We start from the raw sequence: 23,882 nt of genomic DNA, 5'->3' as shown, positions 1-23,882 counted from the left end.
AGGGACATCTCCCTCCATGCATGCTAGGGATGACCCATTGAAGGCTAAGGTCATGGGGGGGGACATCTCTAGGGGCCCCTTTGGATAAGAACAGAAGGACAGTGGCCCATTAGTCTACCATCCTGTGGCCACCAAAATGCCTGCAGGAAACCTGCAAGCAAGACTTGAGTGCCAGAGCCCTCTTCCCTCCTCAGGTTTCCAGCAACTGGTATTCAGAAGCATTGCTGCCTCCAACTGCGGAGACTGCATATCTGCTGTGATTAACAGCCATCCATAGCCCTTTGCTCCATGAATCTGTTTAACCCTCTTTCAAAGTCATCTAGGTTGGTAGTCGTCACTGCCTATTGTGGAAGGCTAAGCCATAGTTGAACAATGCGCTGCATGAAGAAGTCCTTCCTCTTGTCTGTCCCGAATCTTCCAACATTCAACTTCAACTTGTCTCTACCCACTTTCTCCATGCCATGCATACTTTTAAACACTCCTATCACGTCTCCTGTTTCCAAATTTATTTCTAAACTAAAAGGCCCCAAATGCTACAGTCTTATCCGGAAGCAGCTCCAGTCCTTTGGTCGTTTTGGCTGCCCTTTTCTGGACATTTTCCAGTTCCACAGTGCTTTCCCAGTGCTATATTTCTAGAAAAAAGAGGTGCCAGAACTCACCATGAACGCCTCCCTTGTTCTGCTATACAGTGGTACCTCGGGTTAAGAACTTAATTCGTTCTGGAATTCCATTTTTAACCTGAAACTGTTCTTAACCTGAGGCACCACTTTAGCTAATGGGGCCTCCCACTGCCGCTGCACAATTTCTGTTCTCATCCTGAAGCAAAGTTCTTAACCCAAGGTACTATTTTTGGGTTAGCAGAGTCTGTAACCTGAAGCGTCTGTAACCATAGCTGTCAACTTAAGGATTTGAAAATAAGGGACCAGCAGCCTTGAAAATAAGGGACCATCAGCCAAAATAAGGGACCTACAGCCTCACCTGTTCCAGGCACTCCAGTCTTCCTGTCCTCCTGCAGTCTGGTCAAACTCATGCTGGGTAGCTTCGAGAACACTGTCCAACCAACTTTGTAACCAGAGGTTCAACTGAATAGAATCTGAATCACATGCACCACAAGGCCTATGCAGCCTCAACTTAAGATGGCTCCCCAGCCTGGCTTTGCACTGCAAAGTTTGCAGCAGCACGTGCAACAAAATGGCGCCCAGCATTCAAAAAACCCCTCAGCTTGCATTAACTAGCCACACACAAGGCATGCAAGCTCCACCCCCTAGTCGTTCTTAGACTTCTTATTGGGTGAGCAACACAGCCAAGTAACACAGTTGGAGCCTTCCTCCTCCCTGGCCGGCAGGGAGGAAGGGAGAGGAGCTGCTTCCTTTGAAATTTAAGGGACATCATTTAAGGGACATCCATCAATAAGGGACAGCAGCGGGACATGGCGCTGGAATAAGGGACTGACCCTTCAAATAAGGGACACTTGACAGCTATGCTGTAACCCAAGGTACCACTGTAATGGCAATGATGCCCACCCAAGAGGTGCAGGAAATGAGTTCCTGTGAGTTCTGGCTGAAAAAAAGCCCCGTCCTTTCCCTTTGTTCACTGATGTTGAGAAGCAGAGATGTTCTCCCACTGGTTTGTAAATCAGATGTGCGGAACCCGTGGCCTTCTGGAAGTTGCTGAACTACGATTTCCATCATCCCTGGCCATTGGCTATGCTTGCTAGAGCTGATGAGGCTTAGAATTAGAGTCGTAGAGTGGGAAGGGACCCACAAGGGCTGTCTGGTTTAACCCCCTGCAATACAGGAATCTGATTGCTACTAATCCATAAAAATTAATCAAATGTCCACTCATACAAACAGGGACGCAGGTGGTGCTGTGGTCTAAACCACTGAGCCTAGGGCTTGCTGATTGGAAGGTCGGCAATTTGAATCCCCGTGATGGGGTGAGCACCCATTGCTCTGTCCCAGCTCCTGCCAACCTAGCAGTTCAAAAGCACATCAAAGTGCAAGTAGATAAATAGGTACCGCTCTGGCGGGAAGGTAAACAATGTCTCTGTGCGCTGCTCTGGTTCACCAGAAGCGGCTTAGTTGTGCTGGCCACATGACCCGGAAGCTGTCTGCGGACAAACGTCAGCTCCCTCGGCCAGTAAAGCGAGATGAGCGCCACAACCCCAGAGTTGTCTGCGACTGGACTTAACTGTCAGGGGTCCTTTACCTTTTTACCACCCATACAACATCCTGGGGACAGCACAAAAGTTGTTTTATCCATCACAAACAATCTTTCCCAGGGAAGAATATATTTTGAATTTTTCTCCAAGGAGCTCAAGGTGGTGGTACATGGTCGTCCCCCCCGCCCCCCGCGCCTCCTTTAATCCCCACAACAACCTTGTGAGGTAGGTTACTGGCCGGAAGAAGTGCCCAGTGTGCAACATGTTCGAGTGGGAATTTGAACCGTGCTTTCTCCCAGGGTCCCAGTCCGACACTATAACCACCACAGCACCACTCTCGTTTCAAGCTGTATTGTCGAGGATAACCGTGTCTGCTCCCAAGACGGTTTGCACAGTTTCATTTGCAAATGGAATAAGCGCATAGCTGTCAACCTTCCCTTTTTTTGCGGGAAATTCCCTTATTCCAGCGCCGTTTCCCGCTGCTATCCCGGATTGTTAGATATTCCGTAGACTGTCCCCGGGACAGGTGAGGCTGCTGATCCCTTATTTTCAAATCTGAAAGTTGACAGCTATGAATAAGCGGCCACCGACTTGCATCAAATCAGCCCGCTTCGTCTGTTCTCCAGATCGGAAGGCCTGGCAGGGAGCCTTCCCTTCCAGCAGATGGCAATAGTCTCGTTTTTGCGGCGGATGGGAAGGATCCCGCTTGCCGCCTTTGCTCCTCCCTTCGGCAGGAAATGACCTTTGTTTGGGGTCTTGGGGAAAGGCCAGGCTGGGTCGGGGCACGTGTGTTCTGCGTGCAGAGGGAAGAGGCTGGCCAGGCGGCCTCTCCTGCTGCAAAGATGGGCAAGAAGAGCAAGAAGGAGAAGAAGGTGAAGGGGGCTGAGAAAACAGCCGCCAAGATGGAAAAGAAAGTCTCCAAGAGGGCCAAGAAGGAGCAGGTGAGCCCACAGGGCTGCGAGGAAGCTGAGCTGCCCCCCTCCCGCCAGGGCTCCTGTCCTTTTAAGAGCTTCGCTGCAGGCAGAAGCTCAACAGGTCTGCACTTCCTGGATAAAGAAGAAAAGCCCCCTTGGCTGAATTTCTGTGCAACCTTCAGCCCCCACCCCGCTAAAAAAAAAAAGGCGCATCAGCTATAGGGCGGGGGGGGGGGGGAAGGAATGCAATTCATACGAACGTAGGTAGCTGCTTCATACTGAACTCAGACCATTGGTCCATTGAGCACAGTGCTGGCTGGCAGCAGCTTTCCAGAGGTTTCGTTTCATTCATTTTATTTGTATGCCTCTTTTCCACAAAATAAAATCACGCTCAAAAAAGCGGCTTACAACAAAACAACAGGGATGCATTTCAAACAATTTCATAGTAACATAGCAGAACACAGCAACAGTTTCATAACAGAACAATAACAAATATAATAAGAGAAACCCCATTCTGATACTATAAATAGAACAAGGTTATTTAAACAACACGCAGCGTTTGATAGTGGAAATAATAAAGGAGCTTTGCATTTTGTCTTAGTCCTAGAAGCACTCCTTCCAAGGTGTTGCTCAGCGTCCCCCTCTTGCAGCAGCTTAGAAGGCTTCCAAGGGCAAAGGGTGGGGTAACTGGAAACCCCCCTCCCCTTATGTTGGTGTTTCAGGCAGGGGGTGTCTCCAGCCCTACCTGGAGGTGCTGCTGGGGATTGAACCTGGGACCTTATGCATGCAAAGCAGATGCTTTGCTGCTAAGCTATAGCTCTTTTAAAAATAAAGGTTTGGGGGGCTGTGGCAGTACTATGTGAGAGAGAACAAGAAGAGAGAGAACAGTGTAATAGAATAAGCCCCCATATCATCTGAGGGTGGGAAATTCCTTCTAGATCTTGTGGTTCAGTCTGTGCTGGCTGATGGGAGTTGTAGTCCAACAACATAAGGAGGGCACCTGGTTGTGAAATGCTCTTGATCAGACTGTCTCTTTGTTTAAAGGAGGATCTTGAAGCTCTGATAGCGGAATTCCAGACACTGGATGCTAAGAAGACTCAAGTGGTTGAGACAAGCTGCCCCCCGCCCTCCCCAAGGTAAGAATGTGCACAGGGGTCATATTTTCCTGGAAGTGTGGGCTACAAACAACCCCTAATAATTTTACCAGGCTTGCTGGAACCAGCATTGATCGTGCAGCATTCAGAATAACTAAAAGATTAGAGTGGTCTCATCGTTTGGCTTTATTCTCTGGTATTTTTTCTACTTTTTTTAAAAAATTTTTGCTTGTTTTTACCTAATAGTCTTAATCTTTTCAGACTTGCTTGCAGCCTTTCTCAACCTGTGGGTCCCCAGATGTTGTTGAACTACAACTCCCATCACCCCTAGCTAGCAAGGCCAGAGCTCAGGGATGATGGGAGTTGTAGTCCAATAACATCTGGGGACCACAGGTGGAGAACCGCTATGTGTTTGCTCTTGTATTTCTATTGGTTTGGTGTTTTTGCAAACTGCCTCTCAGCCTCACAAGGTTGTTGTGTGGAATAAATGAGGATGGGAAGAGCCCCTTGAGCTCCTTTGTGGTGGGAAAGGTGGGATATAAATGAAATAAATGATACTCTGATGTTGAAATTAAATGTGTTGATATTTCCCCTCTTTTTATGTTAGTATGGACAACAGTAATGAATCTAAGCTGTCATCAATATAGTGACCACTTTCATACGTCTCAGAAAATGGCTGCTTTTGCATGTCACCATAGGCGTTGCAGGATGGAGTTATATAAAGCTCTAAAGTACCGTATTTTTCGCCCTATAAGACGCACTTTTTCCCCTCCAAAAATGAAGGGGAAATGTGGGTGCGTCTTATGGGGCGAATGCAGGCTTTCGCTGAAGCCTGGAGAGCGAGAGCGGTAGGTGCGCACCGACCCCTCTCGCTCTCCAGGCTTCGCGGACCTCTCCTCAAGCAGCGGGAACGTTCCCACTGCTTGGGGAGAGTTGCCGGCATCCCGAAGCCTGCAAGCGCTGATCCCAGCACGTGCAGGCTTCGCGGATCTCTCCCCAAGCAGCGGGAACGTTCCCACTGCTTGGGGAGAGTTGCAGGCATCCCGAAGCCTGCGCGCGCTGATCCCAGCATGTGCAGGCTTCGCGGATCTCTCCCCAAGCAGCGGGAACGTTCCCACTGCTTGGGGAGAGTTGCCGGCATCCCGAAGCCTGCAAGCGCTGATCCCAGCACGTGCAGGCTTCGCGGATCTCTCCCCAAGCAGCGGGAACGTTCCCACTGCTTGGGGAGAGTTGCAGGCATCCCGAAGCCTGCAAGCGCTGATCCCAGCACGTGCAGGCTTCGCGGATCTCTCCCCAAGCAGCGGGAACGTTCCCACTGCTTGGGGAGAGTTGCAGGCATCCCGAAGCCTGCAAGCGCTGATCCCAGCACGTGCAGGCTTCGCGGATCTCTCCCCAAGCAGCGGGAACGTTCCCACTGCTTGGGGAGAGTTGCAGGCATCCCGAAGCCTGCAAGCGCTGATCCCAGCACGTGCAGGCTTCGCGGATCTCTCCCCAAGCAGCGGGAACGTTCCCACTGCTTGGGGAGAGTTGCAGGCATCCCGAAGCCTGCGCGCGCTGATCCCAGCACGCGCAGGCTTCGCGGATCTCTCCCCAAGCAGCGGGAACGTTCCCACTGCTTGGGGAGAGTTGCAGGCATCCCGAAGCCTGCGCGCGCTGATCCCAGCACGCGCAGGCTTCGCGGATCTCTCCCCAAGCAGCGGGAACGTTCCCACTGCTTGGGGAGAGTTGCAGGCATCCCGAAGCCTGTGCGCGCTGATCCCAGCACGCGCAGGCTTCGCGGATCTCTCCTCAAGCAGCGGGAACCACCGCTGGGCTCCCACGGCTTGCAGAGAGCTGCCTGTTTGGGGGCTGGGGTCGGGGGACGCTCGGGCTGCCCCAGCCCCGCGCCTGGGGGGGAAATATTTTTTTCCCTTTATTTCCCCCCCAAAAAACTAGGTGCGTCTTATGGGCCGGAGCGTCTTATGGGGCGCAAAATACGGTACTTTTGCACGGTACGCTTGGAACAGCTCCCCAGTCTGTGCCCCTTCTTATATCTGCCCCACTTTTCCATCTCCAGGCTCAACGCATCTCTATCTGCACATCCTGAGAAAGATGAGCTAATCCTCTTTGGAGGTGAATATTTCAATGGCAAAAAAGTAAAGTATATCCTTTTGTCTATCCTCCTGCCCCCTTCCCTGACCCAGGGTACCTGGGGTTGCCCTCCAGGTGCTGCCAGGCTCCCAACTCCCATCAGCCCCAGGCAGCATGGCCTAATGGGCAGGGGTGATGGGCATTGTACTCCCGCAACATCTGGAGGGCCATGGGCTCCCCAGCCCTGCCCTAACTCCAGTTCACCCTGCTTATAAACTCTGGCTTGACTTTTTGCTTTCAGTGACTTTGCACAAAATTATTTTATTGGAATGAGGAGCTATTCAGGGTCCCAGAATAAATGGGACTGCCTGTCCATGCTGCCCGCTGTAATGACGTCCCAGCTGCCACAGGCATGGCAGGTTCCATTAAAAGGGCCAAGAGTGATTGCCTGGCCATCATCAATGTTTTAGGAGTTCATAACTCCTGGAGACAGATTTGGAGCATCTCCTTCAGCTCCTCGGCCTCTCTGCACATGAACAGCCTTCCTGCTGCTGTCCAAAAGGAGCTGGTCTCCTTTCTGTCCAAATTGAGTACATCCAGACTATGAATTTTGCAGAGACATTTGGGTCACAGACTGATTGTGGTCTCAAATTAGCAGTACAGGAATTGAGTCATTTTCCCCAACCGCTCCCTCTTTCTGCACAAAGCATTCTTTGGGCTGGTGCAGTGGGGGAAGCGGACAGTTCCTCTGCTGCTTCATCCTGGGGCAACAGGTTTCTTGGAGGTCTGCTCATTGGGGAGGAGCCTGCTTGGCTTTTACCACCATGTCTTCCCAAGCTCCTATCCCCTTAATGCCAGGATTCCCTTCTGAGGTAGGTAAAGTTGCTAGGAGTTGCACCTTCACCCCTCAGTACCTAAAAAAGGCCATGCTTTGGTAACTAGAAGTCTTTTATGAATGTAATAGATTTCTGTTTAGCTCTGAGCACTGACTAGGGTGCAGACGAGTCCTTGTCCCTCTTCAAAGAGCTTGGAAAATGAAAATCCTGGTGGGAGCTTTTAAAATAATGCTTTGGCATCAGTACCTCTCCCAAGACTTAAGGGATGGGGTAGACTCTAAATCAGGCACCCCCAACCTTTGGCCCTCCAGATGTTTTGGACTACAATTCCCATCATCCCTGACCACTGGTCCTGTTAGCTAGGGAGCATGGGAGTTGTAGGCCAAAACATCTGGAGGGCCACAGGTTGGGGATGCCTGCTCTAAACTAACAGAAGAAACTGCGTGCCCATCTATTACCAAGTCAGGTTAAAGGTCCTTGCATTAATTTGCAAAGGCCTGAGCAACTTAGGTCCAGGGTAGCTTAGGGATCACCTGAACCCTTATATCCTGGCTTGATCATTGAGATCATCTGCAAGGGTGGTGTTGACCATTCTACAAGTTGCCAAAGCTCATTTGGCATCGATGTGAAATTGAGTCTTCAGCAGCATTGATGATGTGGCATTCTGTTACTGGTGAAGATTCATCGGGCGCCTTCTAGATTACATTCACCTTTAAACGTTTGCTGGAAAAAATTCAGTGCTAGGTTATGTATACACATAAGAGCCATGATTTTAAATTATAATGTGGTTACAGTTTAAAATCATTAGTAGGATTGGAATAGCACTTGCAGTTTAATGGTGAAATTTGGATATGATGAAGATATAAAAGACTTGGATTATTATAAAAGATGCAGGAGGAAATGATTAACGATAGGACCCACAAAAGCAGGGAGGCAAGTCCAGGAGATTCTTTGTAATCTTGTTTTTATGATGTATGTTGGATATTTGATTGTGAAACTTTAATTCGAAAAACCAAATAAATTTATAAAAATAAATAAATGTTGATGTGGTTTTTTTTTAAATTGTATAGATATAATTGTGGCAAATCACTTTGGGCTTTTTTATTATTAAATTGCCATATACAAGTATTTTAATAAATAAAAGGAGTGTGTGTGTGTGGAGTACACTACATATTCTAGCAAGCTTCTGCCTCCTCTTCCTCTTCCTCTAGACGTTCCTGTACAACGAGCTGTTTGTTTACAACATTCGGAAGAACAGCTGGGCTAAACTTGACATCCCCAACCCCCCTCCACGCCGCTGTGCCCATCAGGTAATAATACGCTGTGCCCCAGGAAGCAGTTCTAGGAGGTGAGGGTTCGCAGTAGCAGAAGGGGTTACACAGCTGGTGCAGAGGCCTTCCTGACATCCTCCTTCACCAGCATTATACCATGTGTTGCCTCAGAGTAGAAGTATATTATTTGTTGTTTGCTTTAAGGTTTCAGGGCGGGTATTAACAATTTAAAATAAAACATATATTTAACTTTAAAATCATATAAATATAGAGGCACAGAGGCACACGTGCACACTAGGGATCTCCTTTCCCAACTCATACAACTATTACGCACAGTCCCAACTCCATTTCTGAAGCCGCCTCTGTCTTTGGTTCTGCAGTCCTGTTTTTATCTTCACCCCTGTTCTTCCTCCCCTTTGCCATTTTCCTCTCAGTTCTCTCCCTTCTGACTCCTGTGCCACTGCCCCTTGTGTTGGGCAACCTGTCTTCTTTTCCCCTCCCCTGCCCCACCCTGACTTCATGCAAATCCAAGATTGTGATGTGACACTGCAGATCGTCCAATAAGGGACAGCAATGACAGCCTTACATTTTTACGTAGATAGAGAGAGAGAAAGTTGCATGGTTATTTTTGCATCAGATGTGGAAATAAGCATGTATGCAAGAAGGGTGCTAGAGAAACCCACTGAGTTTGATGCTGGTGCTCAGAAAAGGATGGGCTCTCTCTCTGTGTGTGTGTGTGTTTGTGTGTGTGTGCTCTCTCTGTAAAATTCTACCTGTCATAAATGACAGTGTCCAGCAGGTGGTGCTTTAACAAGCTGTAATTTTCCACAACAAGCCATTCTCTGGAGCAGGACTCTCCAACCCCTACAGATCAACTCCTGGGATCCCACTCTTAACCTCATCCTGCAACCTGGACCTGTTTTTAAATTTGTTTTACTGGATATGCCTTCTCTCTCCCTACCAAGCAGCAGCAGCAGCAGCAGCAGCAGCAGCAGCAGCAGCAGCAGCAGAAAATCCTTCTAGACTTCTTTGTGTGACCTACCTTTGGGTTACATGTGATCTGTTTTTGGGCCACCATCCAACTACTGTAGGCCACCACTGGCCTGGAGCTGCAGTACACTTTTGCATACATTCATTGCACCGTTTGGCCCAGATCAAAGCATAAAAATACTGTTTCATTCAATCCAGCAATCTCAGCACAAGGCAACTGCAGCAGTACTAACGCCCTCCCCCCACCAACTTTTCTACCCCAAAGCTCATAGAAAAAGAAATATTCACAAGATCTGGTGCAAGGATGACAAGGAGAGAGCCAGATGTATCTCTTGAGGCAGGGAATTCCTTGGGATTCCTCTTGAGGGGCCACTCTTGGAAAAAAGTCCTGTCTGCTAAATTACTTTGTAGAACATCTAGATTCCACTCCTTGTGACACTGTTATCCTTTGGTATCCATTCTGAATTACGAAGGGATTCTGAAGGCTTTAGCCCAAATGCACCCCAGGAGTTGAGGCAATAAGACCCATCTGCCACCACTCAACTGTGAAACCTCCACAATCAGGCCATCTCCCCACCCCACCCCCTTTCAGCTATTAAAGTCACAGGCTTGGCTTTGTCAGGAAAGGAATTGCTCTACCCATTGCTAGGATTACCATTTCTGCTTGGAGGGGGTTCAGATCTGCAAACTCTGGATGACCTGTACACATAGAGCCTTGGCCTTGGTTGTCCTGACAGTAAAATGGGGGGTAAGCACACTGCTGTTGGTAAGGTTTAATGAGGGAAGCTGTTCATGTGTTGCACATGTTGAAAATTACACAAAACTTGCCCTAACCTTCTCTCTCTCTCTCTCTCTCTCCTTCTTTGGCAGGCTGTGGTGGTAGCTCAGGGTGGTGGACAGCTTTGGGTGTTTGGCGGGGAGTTTGCTTCACCAGATGGGGAGCAGTTTTACCACTACAAAGATCTCTGGGTCTTGCATTTGGCCAGCAAGACCTGGGAGCAAATAAAGTAAGTGAGGTGTGGCATAATGCATAAGCTGCTTGTCTCCTTGAGCAGCAGCACTGCCAGAGTCCAGTCCTGGGAAACGTCTCTTTTTTCCTTTCCCAGATGTTGTCGGACTCCCAACTCCCATCAGCTGGCTGGGGCAGACCAGAGTTGGAGTCCGACAGTGTCTGGGGGGGGGAGGGCCACAGATGTTTCCCAACCTTAGTAGAGGGGTGTGATAAGTGGGTAGGCAAAGCGAGTCTTTGCTTTCTGATCCCAACTGATTGGAAAGGTAGAGCATCTTCAAATATTGAAGAGCGTTTAGGAAATTGTGACAACACAAAGCGTGAATTTACCTGGTTGGCAAATAGGCAATGCAGTCTTCCATATGTGATCACCTTTTCCTACCTGGAGGAAATATTTAAAACATGAAACTGTCTGTTGGTGTTTATATGAACATGCAGGAACACAGGAGGCTGCCTTGCACCAATTCAGACTGTTGGTCCCTCTAGTTCAGTATTGTCCACACTGACAAGCAGAATGGCTCTCCAGGGTTTCAGGCAGGGAATCTTTCCCAGCACTACCGGGAGTTGCTGCTGGGAATTGAACCTGGGTACATCAGCCTGCAGGGACGCGGGTGGCGCTGTGGGTAAAACCTCAGTGCCTAGGACTTGCCGATTGTATGGTCGGCGGTTCGAATCCCCGCGGCTGCGTGAGCTCCCGTCGTTCGGTCCCTGCTCCTGCCCACCTAGCAGTTCTAAAGCACTCTTAAGTGCAAGTAGATAAATAGGGACCGCTTACTAGCGGGAAGGTAAACGGCATTTCCATGTGCTGCGCTGGTGCCGGTTCGCCAGAGCAGCTTTGTCACGCTGGCCACGTGAGCCGGAAGTGTCTGCGGACGGCGCCGGCTCACAGCCTCTAGAGCGAGATGAGCGTGCAACCCTAGAGTTGGACACGACTGGCCCGTATGGGGTACCTTTACCTTTACATCAGCCTGCAAAGCAGATGCTCTACCCCTGAGCTACAGTAGAAATACCCTTCTGTACAGAGCTGCTCTATTCCAAGTCTGACCACCTAGCTCAGTATCAACCATTTGAACAAGCAAAGGCTTTCCAAGGTTTCGGGCAAAGTACTTTCCCAGGTCCTCCTGCCTAAGATCTGATCAGCTGAAGATGGCAGTCTTGTGTAGTGGTTAGAGTGCCAAATTAGGACCTGGGAGACCAGGGTTTAAATCCCTGACTCTCACCAAGCATGATCTTCGACCAGTCACTGCCTCTCAGCCTAACCTACCTTTCAGGGTTGTTATGGGAATTAAATGAGAAAGGGGGAGGACCCTGCACAGCACCGTGAGTCCCTTGGAGAGAAAAGGCAGGATATAAATAATAACCTGGAATCTTCTGCCCGTGATGCACTGGCTCTGCCACTCCTCTGCGGAAGCCCCGTCTGACCCTGTGTTGTCAGTAAGACCTCCTAGGCCCCTGTTTTGCCCACCCTCTCTTTTTTGTTTTCTGCAAACTGCAATTGAAATGCCAGAAGGAGGGAGTAGCAGAAAGTTGATTTACACACAGACGCGCTGTCAGGAGAGCAGTGAAACACAGGCGGGCTGCCTCCCCCGCAGACTTTCTCATCAGCACAGATGTTGGAGCTCTTCCCGAGGAGGAGGCGGAGATGGAGCTTTTGTTTCTACTAAATAAAAAAGGGCAGGGGTGGGGGTGGGAGAGAAGTAGTTTGTCAGCCAAGAGGGCAAGTGTGTTGCCTACAGAAAAACAGGCAGCTGGTGCCTGAGCCAAATAGACGTTCTTGTTCCCCACATTGGGGTTGGGCAACTTCTGGCCCTTCTGGTGTAGTTGGGAGTCCTAACTCCCACCATCCCTGCGGCCATTGGTCCTGCTGGCTGCAAGAGTTGCCAGGAGTTGGAGTCCAGCAACATGTGGAGGAGCAGAGGCATCTCAGTCCCCCCCCCCCAAATGGTATGAAGCAGAAACTGACGATGGGCAAACAGTGGGGCCTTCTCCAGTCACTGCTCAGTCTGTTCACTTGTGTTTCAGGGCTTCTGGGGCCCCTTCGGGTCGGAGCGGACACCGCATGGTGGTGTGCAAGAGGCAGCTGATCCTCTTTGGAGGGTTCCACGAAAGTGCAAGGTCGGTCGGCGCTGTGCTTTTTGTTCACTTGGAAAGGGTTGGCTCGGGCCCAGCAGACCTTAGGCCAGGGGCTGCTCACCTGTGGCCTTCCAGATGTTGCTAGAGTCTCCATACGCATCATCCTTCAGCAATGGCTGTGCAGCTGGAGTCGGACAATATCTGGAGGGCTACAGCAGCTGCCCCATTCCTGCCTCAGATCCATCTTGTTCATTGTGCCCCATTCTGAACGCTGCCAGTCAGTGGAGTTCCATTGGTCAATGGAGTTCCATTTGTCAGCTGATCTCCAGTCATTGGACTTCATTTCTTCCACGGTGTGCCATGTGTTGATGGCAAGGGCTTCTGGAGAGACGGATCTGCTGCAGAACTCCCTTTCATTGGAGGTGGGGAGGAAGGGGGAGGAAGGTCAATTAAGGGACTAGGGACATTGTGGAGGTTTGTCATGTGATGGAATGGGTTGGAGAACATGGCCACAGAAAAGTGTCGTCTCTTTTTCCCATAACATTAGAAAGAACTCCCAACAAAACTGACTAGCTGTAAATCCAGGATGGACAAAGGGAAGTCCACCTTCATGCAAGAAACTTGTGGGATTCTCTGTGTAAACTTGCTTACACAGATGCTGAAGTGGATTGTGCTGATTGCTGGAAGACAGATTTATCAATAGCTCTTAGCCATGGTGGCTGTATGGAGCCTCCATGTTCAGTTGACGTATACCGTTAAATGTCAGGTAGCAGAGGCATACAGTGTGGAAGGTACTCACGCTCTGTTTGCTGTTTGTGGGCTTCTTTGGGACATTTAATCTGCCACTGTGTGGGAAGTTGAATGCTGAACTAGATGTGCCTTTGCATTGCTCCATGTTCTCAATGTCTTACAAGTTGCATCTAAAGCCAAGCTTGGAGTGTATTCTGGAAGCTAGACTGGAGCACCATTAAAAAAAGAAAGAAAGAAACAGTGGAATTCAGAGAGGTTCCTTTCAGGAATCTGCTTCCAGAAATGACTCCTTCTTTCTTGTCACCTACATGTCAGAGAGTAAGAATTTTTGGACATTCAGCACCAGGGACAGCAACTTTAGGAAGCAAGAGACTTCCTGATAAGTTTCATGGGCTTATACATTTTTCTCTGCCTTCCAAAGGATAAGGTGTACATCTCAATCTCTGGGAGTGCCAGTGACGTGGGCACGTGCCCCAGCTTAGTGCCTCAGCTTAGTGCTCCAAGAGGCAGGTTGTCCGATAATCAATAGACACAGTCCTGCTTAGCTTCAGCAAGGTTCACGTGCCTTCAGACCATGCGCCTTATCAGTACCTCTGCCTGCTGCTTTTGTTCCAATCAGAGATTACATCTACTACAACGATGTTTATGCCTTTAACCTGGACACATTTGCCTGGACCAAGCTGACTCCCTCCGGGATTGCCCCTGCTCCAAGGTCTGGTTGCCATCTAGCTACCACTCCTGAAGGCAACATCCTCGTCTATGGAGGCTACTCCAAGCAGGTAAGTGGTGCCTTTTACATTGACTTGCTTAGTTCCCTGTTCCATATTCCTTAAAGTGACTAAGAGTGAGTTTGCAAGGAATAGGCTAGCTTCTCTTATCTGTGTTTCGTTGGGGCTCTGGATCATTTGTAACAATGTCCACATAACTGAAGACACACACTCAGGGCTGGTTGTTTTCCGGGACAGCTCTCCCTTCATGTGGCTCAGATTTCCCACATGGTGGGGGTGGGGTGATCACTCTGTGCCCCAAGTCATTCAGCAAACTTGTTGATCTGCAAGAAGTTTGGCCACTGAGCCTCAGTCTGGTTAAGCAGACTGAACATTTGGGTGGTCAAGGCTTCTTAAAGTGAAAATGTTCCCATTCAGCTTCACATCCCCTAAGTTGGGCTCTGTTGCAGTTTGTACAGAAAATGTACGACTTCCCTCCTTTGGAAGCAGATCTCATTAGCAGCTGTTGCATCTGAACAGCCAGAGGGACACCGCCTTTTGAGCCTCTCCAGTCTCATCTCTTTTGCCTTCCTGTTTACTTCATCATTCAAGGGTATGGAATGGAGGCCTTGATGTTGCCTTTCCTAGTGGATAACTAGACTGTGGCTATAGTGCTAACTCCACAATGCCTCTTTCTTTCCTGCCCAATCCGTGGGAGCTCTAGGCAGGATGCTGCTTAATTTTTTATTTTATTTTTTGGCTTTTCAAAAATATTTATTGGTGCAAATGCATGCCACTCAGAATCTGAGCTTCTGGAAAAACCACCTGTTCTTGCCCATCTTGTATCTCTCCTCAAATTTCACTTTGGCCTCCCGCCGGGCTTTACGTTTCAGCACAGGGTCCCTAAAGACATCCTTGTTGACAACAGTCTTGTCAAGGGGAATATCAACGGAGTATCTGGTAGGCATCAAGTGGTTGTAATTGTAGACCTTCACAAAGGACTTGGTCTTGGAACGCTTGGCAATCTTCTTCTTGCCCATGCTTGCTGTCACTTTGCATGGGTAGCGATCGATGCCAGCCACCAGAGCGTGGCTGTAGGGGCGGTCAGAGGTGCCATCATCAATATTCTTAACAATAACAGCTTTGCGTCTGGAGTAACGCCCAGCGAGGACAAGGACCACTTTCCCTGGTTTCATAAACTTGCCTATCTTGGAGCTGCGGCAGCGATGGCACCCACCGGATGCTGTTTAATTTAAGCCTCAAAACAACCCCAGGAGGTAGGTTGGGTTGAGGGCAAGCCTCAAGGAAGTCACTAAACGCAGATCTGAGTGGCTGCTCAGCTCTGCTCTGCTGGCTTGTGCACTACATGTTAGAAATTAAGGGGAGACATAATGAAGATGTCTAATAGCATGAGCAGAAAGCTAGACTGTTGTGATCGCCCACCCCCTTCTTTTGATCCCGTTTGTCTGGAAGGAAACGGGGGCTGCTCTCCTGTGTTCATTCTTCATTTTACTTTTACTTTCTGACTTTCTCATTAGTGTGTTCTGCCATATTGGTTGGGATCTGCTTGGATTTCCAATTGTGCAGATGCTCACCTGCTTCAGGGGTTGCCTACATGTACCCACAGAGGGCAGAGAGGGGCAAAAAGCTTGTCCCGGTGAGCAAGCACAGCAGCGGCTGACATATGTAGGTGCCTGCCCCATTTTGTGATCCTTTTTCTTTTTTCCTGCTCTTTTAGATGTGGCAGCCATTTTGTGACCTGCTTCACCCCCGCAGCAGCCATTTTGTTATATGCCAGCCCCCAGCCCCGGCAGCCATTTTGTGCCTGGCACCCACAGCACTTTCTCAAAAGTTCAGATTTGTCCCCTGGCTCAAAAAGGTTGGAGCTCCTGCTTGAATGCAGAAAATAGGAACTCCTTTCTTGCAAGGCACCAGTGATTTGCCCCTTTCCTGCTTTCTCCTATTCCCAATATCTGCACCAACCTACAAACCACAAAGCGTGCAAGGTGTCTGTGGGTGTTTTTAAATAAATACTTGGTGGTTTGCGACAAGGGTAATGTGGTTTCAAGTGGGGTAACAATGTTGTTACCTGTCTGACTCTGCTCTTCCCAGCATGGAGCTGGAAAGGCCTTGTAGTGCCTAGCTTCAAGCTGCTTGCTAGTTTTGGCCTGCTGTATATGGGCTTATGGAACTCCCCGCTTCCTCTTTTGGGAATTTGACACCAGGGGACACCCAGGTACGTTGGCAGCCTATATAGCCTTAGCAAGATCTTACAGTCTTAATGAATTTATTGCATTTACCGTATATCCCACATCTTTCAAAGAGCTCAGGTAGACGTATATGGTTCTTCCTCTCCTCATTTAATCCCCACAACAACCCTGTGAGGTAGGTTAGGCTGAGAGGGAGAGGGACTGGCCCAAGGTCACCTAGTGAGCTTCATGGCCGAGTGGGGATTTGAACCCTGGTCTTCCAGGTCCTAGTCCAGCACTCTAACCACTGCCCCACACTGGCTCCCTTTGCAAGATGCTGTGTGCAGTGGGATTGTCTTAACCAGGTCTGAGATCTCGCTGGGTGTTTTTTGCATGGGACATGGTGCAATTTGAAACATGTCTAAGAGCGCCACCCTTTGAAAATGCCAAAAGCCTTGATTCTGGTCCTTATCATTAAAAGTCATATGTGAAGGCCATCTTTGTTCCCACGCTCCACGTTGATGGGTCGGGTTCCACAGGTGGAATCATAAGTCTGTTGTGTGTTGACACTTGCTTGAGACCTGTTGTAGCATACAGAACCGTAGAGCTGGAAGGGTAATTGGGGGTCGTCTGGTCCTACCCTCAGTGCAGAAATCTTGCCTTTACAATGCTAAGCCAAAATCTGCATCCTTTTAATTCCTGCCCATTCTAGAGAGAACAACCACATTTGGGTGTGAGATACTGTGTTCAGTTCTGGTCACCTCGCCTCGGTAAGGATATTGCAGAGTTGGAAAAGGTTCAGAAAAGGGCAGCCAAAATGTTCAAGGGGGTGGAGCAGCTCCCCTATGCTGGAAAGGTTGCAGTGTATGAGATTTTTCAGTTTAGAGAAAAGGTGTGTAAGAGATGAGATGATCTAATCTTATAAAGTTAATCCAGGTGAAGATGGATATAGAACAGTTTCCCTCCCTCTCTCATAACACTAGAACTCATGGGCATCTACTGAGTGCTGGAAGATTTAGTGTAGATAAAAAAGTGCTTCTTCATGCAGCATAAACTATGGAACACCCTCCTGCAGGAGACAGGGATGGCCATCAAATTGGAAGAGGATAGACAAATCCATGGAGGAGAGGCTATTGATGGCTGCTAGCCATGATGGTTCTGCTCTGCTTCCAGAGGCAGGAATGCTGAATACCAGTTGCTGGAAAGTGCAGGAGGAGAGAGAGCTTTTGTGCTCAGGTCCTTCTGAGGGTTTCTGACAGGCTGGTCACTGTGAGAACAGGATTCTGAACTAGATGGACCTGACCAAGCAGGCGGCTCTTAGGTTTCTCAGCAAGCCTGTTCCACCTTCTGCGTGATGCAGACCAGATATTGGAAAGCCATCAGCCTGCCTTATCTTCTCTTTCTAAAGGGCTGTTGTAAGGATTACAGGATAACGCACGTGAAGCACTTTCTGAACTCCTTAAAAGTCGTAGAAGATGCTGTGGTTACTCTTTAGCCTGTAGCCTTGTTTGCATTTCAGTCTTTCTGTGCCTTAGTAAACTCTGTTCCAGGCTTGCAGAGGAAAGCCTTTTGTAAAAATTTGTATATGTAGGCAAGCCCATTCAGACATATTAAGACATATGATGTACACCTCGTATTAAAAATCTGTTTGTTTGTTTTTTAAAAAACCAATTTTATTATAGTCACAGTTTTAAAATCTGTTTTAGTTATTAGTTTTTAATGGAAATTTTGTACCATTTTTTTTATCAACCACTTTGATTTTCCTTTATTTAAGAAGTGGATAGATAGCTAGATTAAAATATATATCAAACATTTCTTTTTTTTTTCTACAGCGAATTAAAAAAGACGTTGACAAGGGCACTCTTCATACAGACTTGTTCCTGCTGAAGGCTGAAAGCTCAGGTAAGCAGGAGGGCTCAGGGCTGCCTGGACTCCATACATAGGAAGCTGGGCCTGGCCTGGGTTCGATTCTCAGTGTAGTGGCTAAGCTTACTTATATGAGATTTTTTGGAGCTATTTGCTCGTAGGATGGTGGGGGAAGCAGGTGGATGGGTGACAGAGCTGCCATTTCAGAGGTATGGGGTGGACAGAGGAGTAGAGGCAGGATTTAATGTCTTGCTTTTCATTCCAAGGTGGCACTCTGCTCACATTCTGCTGACCTTAGACTTCATGATGTTTCCCAATGCTGTCCACCTTAAGAAAAAGAAGCACTCCTTTTCTCTTTCATGTTTCCTAGACAAGTGGACCTGGGCTCGGATTAGTTCTTCAGGGGTGAAGCCGACCCCCAGGTCTGGTTTCTCAGTGGCTGTGGGTCCCAGCAACCGGTCCCTTCTCTTTGGTGGGGTCCACGATGAGGAAGAGGAGGAAGACCTTGAAGGAGACTTCTTTAACGATATTTATTTCTACGACTTGGCAAAGAACCGGTGGTTTCCTGGACAGCTAAAGGTCTGGAAAGATTCTTAACCGTGGGGTTACTCTTGCTCAGCAGCCTTTAGCCACCAGCTCTGCCTTCATCTGCAACGTGGAGATAATCATGCTGCCCTGCCTTACAGGGTTGTTGTTAAGAATTGCAACAAGTGCAAAATGTCGGCGAAAGTGCTCTGAGCACTTCAGAGCCCTGTGCAAGTTCTGAGGGTTTCACCTTTTGGTTTACAAGCCCCCTGGCCTTGCATAGGAGACTGGGATGTGTGCACGAACACCACAAAGTTGCCAAATAAAAAAAGGCAAACTGAAAAAAAAGAAAAGACCCTACATATTTTCACCTGCAGTACCATTCAACCCATGCAGACCCATTGTAACAGAGAGAATTGAGCCTGGGTGGTGCAGGGGTTAGAATGCTGGACTAGGACCTGGAGAACCAGGGTTCAAATCCCCACTCAGCCATGAAGCTTGGGCCAATCTCTCCCTCTCAGCCTAACCTACTTCACAGAGTTGTTGTCATGATAAAAGAGAGATGACTATGCACGTCATTGCAAGCTTGGAGGAAAGCTGGGATAAAAATGCAATTAATGAATAAAACAAAATAGATAATGATCACTTGCAGTCATCACAGTGGACTAATCTGCCCATTCAGCAAAATGCAAGTGTTGCCATCCCACGTGAATTGTACCACTTCAGAAAGCAGGTTGGGAGTTGTGTGTTTGAATGATCCCTGTGTGTCATCACAAAGTCCTTAAAAGGGAAAGCTAGCATGCCAGGGGAGAGCCTCCAGCCAAGCCTACACCCCAGTGCGACCATCATCGTTGTTGTTGTTAAAAAATTCAATCATGCAATTCCCACCTGCATTTTAAAATGGTACAGTCCTGGCACTGTGGCACAGGTCAGCTCCCTGTCAACAGAAGTGGAGAGGTTGAGGGAGAGCACACTGGATAATGAACCAATTCCCGCCAAATTTCATCAGTTTGTCAGGAAGGTGGCAGCTGTCTGTTCTGCTTTGCCTTTCAAAAGTTGTGCAGGCTTTTGCTTTTGGGCTCTGGCCTGCTTCCATTAAAGTGTTTCTCTTCCTCCCCTCCAACCTCAACAGGGCCCAAAGACTGAGAAGAAGAAGCGGCGTCGAGGGCCTGCGGCAAAGACTAGCTGTGAAGGTGGTGAGAGTGAGGAGCGGCTCCCTCCGGGCCCGGTGGAGATCGTCAAAGAGGTGGTGGCAGAGGATGGGACCATCATGACTATCAAGCAGGTGATTTCGGCCCCTGAGCTGGAGCTGCAGGATCCTGAGTCGGAGGATGAAGAGGATGGCACGGGTGATGAGGCCTCCGGCCAGCAGGTGGAGCCATGCCCACGCTCAAACGCCATGCTGGCAGTCAAGCACGGGGTGCTCTATGTTTACGGAGGGATGTTTGAGGTGGGCGACCGCCAGTTCACTCTGAACGACCTTTATGCTATTGACCTCCACAAGATGGAAGAATGGAAGGTCCTCGTGGAGATGGACCCAAGTAAGTTGAAGCCACTTACCATATTTTGCTTCAAGCTCTTGCAGCCAGCTTTCTGTTCTGTACTTCTGCCATTACGCTGGGCAATTGCAACATTTGTTGATGTTAAGAATTCAAATTCTCTTGCATTTATTTTTTAAAACAACAACAGCAACAAGTTGCTAGTCGTTAGGGCTGAAGCTTTCTTGAAAGCCTATTGGTGCTGCGTGATGAAATCCCAAAAGCTGTTGGAGCCAGGGATCAGACACTGGTGTTCTGACTCCTTGCCCTTACCCACTTGGCAGCAGAAGCAAAATCAAGACACTGACCAGAAGGATAAAATAACACAGTAATTGCCATCCTCTTCACAATTCTACCAAGAGATGACAGGCTTTCCATCTGATCAGGTCCTTAATTGTGTTAGGACTTCGACTCAGCAGTTGGAGTTAGCGGGGTCCTGCCTGCAGGTTTCCCTCAGGCATCTGGTCAGCCAAGGTGAGAACAGGTTGCTGGACTACATGGGCCACAGGCCTCATCCTGCAGGCTCTTATTTACCTGTATTGCACAGAAAATATGCACGCTTTGCTCATTTGTCTGATTTAAATAGAACAGCTACCTAGGAGGCACAAACACAAAACATGCTCCATTGCTGGGGCTTTGATTCTGTAGTATTTGTCAACTCCTTTCCACGACGAATTCCAGTGAGCTGCAAGCTTTGCTGCTGCTGCTGCTTCCCATCCAACATGACTTCTGAAATTTCACTAGGCACTACCCACATTGTAATTTTTTACCAGCCTGTCTCTGCAAACATAAGGACTAGAAACTTAAGAGAAAGCCCTTATTCTTAAAATACTTGATTCAGTGCCAGACAATGAGCATTGACACAAAACCAGTGGGAGCATGTGGAGCATCCGCAGGCTTCAGCAGACAGTCAGAACTTCAGGAAAGTCTTTTGTATAACAATCTCATCAAGTTCCTGGGCATTGGAAACTATTCCTAGAAATCTGAGGGCTGCCGTGTTTAATTTTACTACACGACTGCAGCTGACTGGGGACAAAAGCCTATTTAGGCTGGCAAATTAGACAGGTGATGGGGATGCAGCCTGCAGCCGAGGCTGTTTTTAATTCTTGGGGCTGTGAATAGCATTGGATTTCATCAAGTGTGTGCACACAAAGTCTAATTTTGGCCTGGCTTAATCCCCGGGAAAACCTTTTTTTCCATGCCCTTTGGCTCTAAGTTGTCTGGCCTCATTTGTGTCTGGACCTTGAAACCTTTGTCTTAATCCCACCAAAGTCGTCATGTCTGTGTGTTGACTCCTTTTTAGGCTGAGTGCCTTTGGCAACCCCCAGTTGCCCAGAGCTCCAGGCACCAGCCACAAACTCCTCTTAGTTATCCCACAGGTCTTTCCACTTCGTTTTTCCACTTACCGTTGTCATAGAACCATGGAACTGTAGAGTTGGAAGGGATCCCCAAGGGTCATCTAGCCCAGCCCCCTGCAATGCAGGAATCACAGCTAATCACAGTCATGTAAATAAGGTTGCTACCTGCCTTCAGTGCCGTCTCCTAGTGGGAAGGCAGGATATGACTCCTTTAAATAAAGTAAAACAAATCTCAGCCTCTGCTGCTCACAAGCCTTCCATGATACCTGGACACAGGCAGCTGTGTTGACTGATTATTATTATTTGTACCATTAATTAAATGCATTGCCCATCCTTCACCAGCAGGTCTCAGGGTGGGCTACAACAGTTAAAAATTCAGAATTAAAAGCAGATTACAGTCACAGGTTGGGCCCTGAAAGCACACGCATCTCAGCTGTCAAAGGCCGGAATAAAGTTGTGCATCTTCAGCATTCGCCAAAAGCTGTACAGTTGCCTAGCTGGTCTTTTCCCTGGGTTCTAGGAACATAGGAAGTTGCCATGTGTCTGTGTAGCTCAGTAGTGTCTGCACTGACTGGCAGAGACTTTTCAGGGGTTCAAATGGTTCTCTTCCAGCCCAACGTAGAGGTCCCAGGAATTGAACCAGGGGCCTTCTGCATACAAAGCAGATGCTCTCCCACTCTGCTGTGGACTCGGTGCATCTGGCTGTGTTGCTTTTCAAGTGAGGTTGATCCCATTTCCCTCCTGCTTGATGGTTAATCAACTCCCCATTCACTCTAAGCTTTGAGGAGGTCTTCTCCCTCTCTGGGTACCTGAGCCCGTCTAGGTTCGTATTTTTAATTTTGAAAGTTAGAGACAATGAGTCTCAAGCTTGCCTTGGCAGCCTCCTGTTTGCCCTAGACAGCCACCACTGTAAACCCAGGTATATAAAGAGTTGCTGCTGGTCCCCTGATGGTGATGAAATTCTAGATAAAGTGGCCAGAGGGGAAGCTGCCGTTCCTGCTGCTAACTTTGTATTCCCTTTTATACCTGTGAATTTTAATGGCTGTGGCAGAAACTCAGGAATGGCTTGAAGATTCGGAGTCTGATGACGAGGGAGATGTGGAAGGTGCGGAGGGAGGAGACGAGGAGGACGAGGAGGAAGAAGATGAAGAAGAGGACTCTGATGATGCTGAGGGCGAGGATGAAGGTAGTTGCCCAGAAAAGAGCTGGAAAAGAGCACCTGTGTTCTCAGATGTGCTGGAAAGGAGACACTTATGTTTCCTGTCTCCGCTTGACTTTGCATGCCAAATGTTAGCTCTAATGTAATCTGCTTGACTTTTTGTTAAGTGGATTTGGCAACGAATTGTGCAGTTCAAGCTTCATCTGTAAGGAAGTGGAGATTTGTTGGGGATTTTAGTAGAGTTGCCATAGGATATTATGCATTCTTTGTGCAGCATCTTTTTTGTCTATGGAGTGCTACACCTGGAAGAGACCAGGTGGTCCTCTCTGTTAGGATATTTCTCTGCTCTGCTCCTCATTGCACTTTCTCTCTCTCCCTCTCCCTTCCTGCCTTTTGCAGCAGAGGAAGATCACCCCGCTGTGCAGCCTGATGAAGAGTACCCAGATTACCTCTCCCGGACAGAGCAATACTGGGTGAAACTGGCCCGCCGGAAGATGAGCCCTGATGCCAAAGAGAAGAAGATGGTGAAAGTGGGGCATGCAATGGCAAAGGCCTTCCATGAAGGGTCTGCCTAGCGAGGTCTTGCCTGCCCCTCAATGAACGTTGGGACAGCTGTTGTGTAAACATGCAATTCTCCATCTTCAGCGGAAACTACCACTTGGCTTTCTGCATGTTAATGAATTGGCTATAAGGGAGCAGTTTGCAGCTACAAGGATTAGAAGGCCACCTCTGGCCCTGCAAGCGCTTCTCTCCCTCTCCCTCATCCGCTCCTGCTGATTTTGTGACAGGTTGCTGGAGCTTCGGGGCTGGAGGATGTTCCCTTGTGATATTGTGAACTTAGCCCTGGTTGGCACAGGGATGCCTTCCAAGAAGGGGAAGCAGGAAGAGGAAAGGAAATGGGAGAGGCTTGGGTGGGCCACTCCGAGGGAGTTGGTGGATTAGAGGGACCAGGTGCTTCAAAACTTGGCTATTCTTGTTGGAAGCTTTGAGTTTGATACTTAAATGTTTGAGAGTTTCAGGAGGCTCCTGTTTGCCGCTCCCATCATCAGACCAGGAACTGGGACTTAACCATTTTGGCAGGTTTTATAAATAAAGGTTCTTTTGTCTGTTAGGATGCTTTCTCCTTTTTAATGGGCAGTATTGAAGATGGGAAACCTTTTGAGCCAGGGTGTACCAAGCTCCCATCTTGTTCTGCATCTGACAGGTGTGCCAACATCAAGCCAGACATTCTTCATGCTTAGAAAGCTATATCATGCTGGCTTTAGTGCGCCGTCACGTCACCATGCCAAATGCATGGACTGAATTTCCTCCCAGATCGTTGCCTAACTTCTTTCCTTGTAGAGTGCAGAAATAAAGCTTAGTAACCCTGGTT

At 48.5% G+C, this 23,882-nt stretch overlaps 1 protein-coding gene and 1 pseudogene across 2 annotated transcripts; one reads left to right on the top strand and one right to left on the bottom strand.

Annotated features, from left to right (window-relative positions):
* The first annotated feature begins 2,896 nt into the window (after window positions 1-2,896).
* On the top strand, window positions 2,897-23,621 carry KLHDC4 (kelch domain containing 4). The gene is made up of 12 exons (XM_081202142.1): window positions 2,897-3,102; window positions 4,120-4,211; window positions 6,226-6,304; window positions 8,287-8,385; window positions 10,207-10,343; window positions 12,368-12,460; window positions 13,788-13,947; window positions 17,897-17,966; window positions 18,301-18,509; window positions 19,588-19,996; window positions 22,403-22,537; window positions 22,910-23,621. Exons 1-12 carry the CDS (start codon window positions 2,899-2,901, stop codon window positions 23,083-23,085), a joined length of 1,863 nt encoding a protein of 620 aa, XP_081058268.1. The 5' UTR covers window positions 2,897-2,898; the 3' UTR covers window positions 23,086-23,621.
* On the bottom strand, window positions 14,613-15,113 carry LOC308591401 (large ribosomal subunit protein eL27 pseudogene; annotated as a pseudogene). The gene has a single exon. The product of its transcript is annotated as a large ribosomal subunit protein eL27 pseudogene (transcript).
* Window positions 23,622-23,882: the final 261 nt, after the last annotated feature.

This window comes from Podarcis bocagei (genome assembly GCF_964188305.1).
Source record: "Podarcis bocagei genome assembly, chromosome: 7".
Classification (NCBI taxonomy): Eukaryota; Metazoa; Chordata; class Lepidosauria; order Squamata; family Lacertidae; genus Podarcis; species Podarcis bocagei.
The sequence above is the reverse complement of the archived record's forward strand: the minus strand, read 5'-3'. Positions and strand labels throughout refer to the sequence as shown.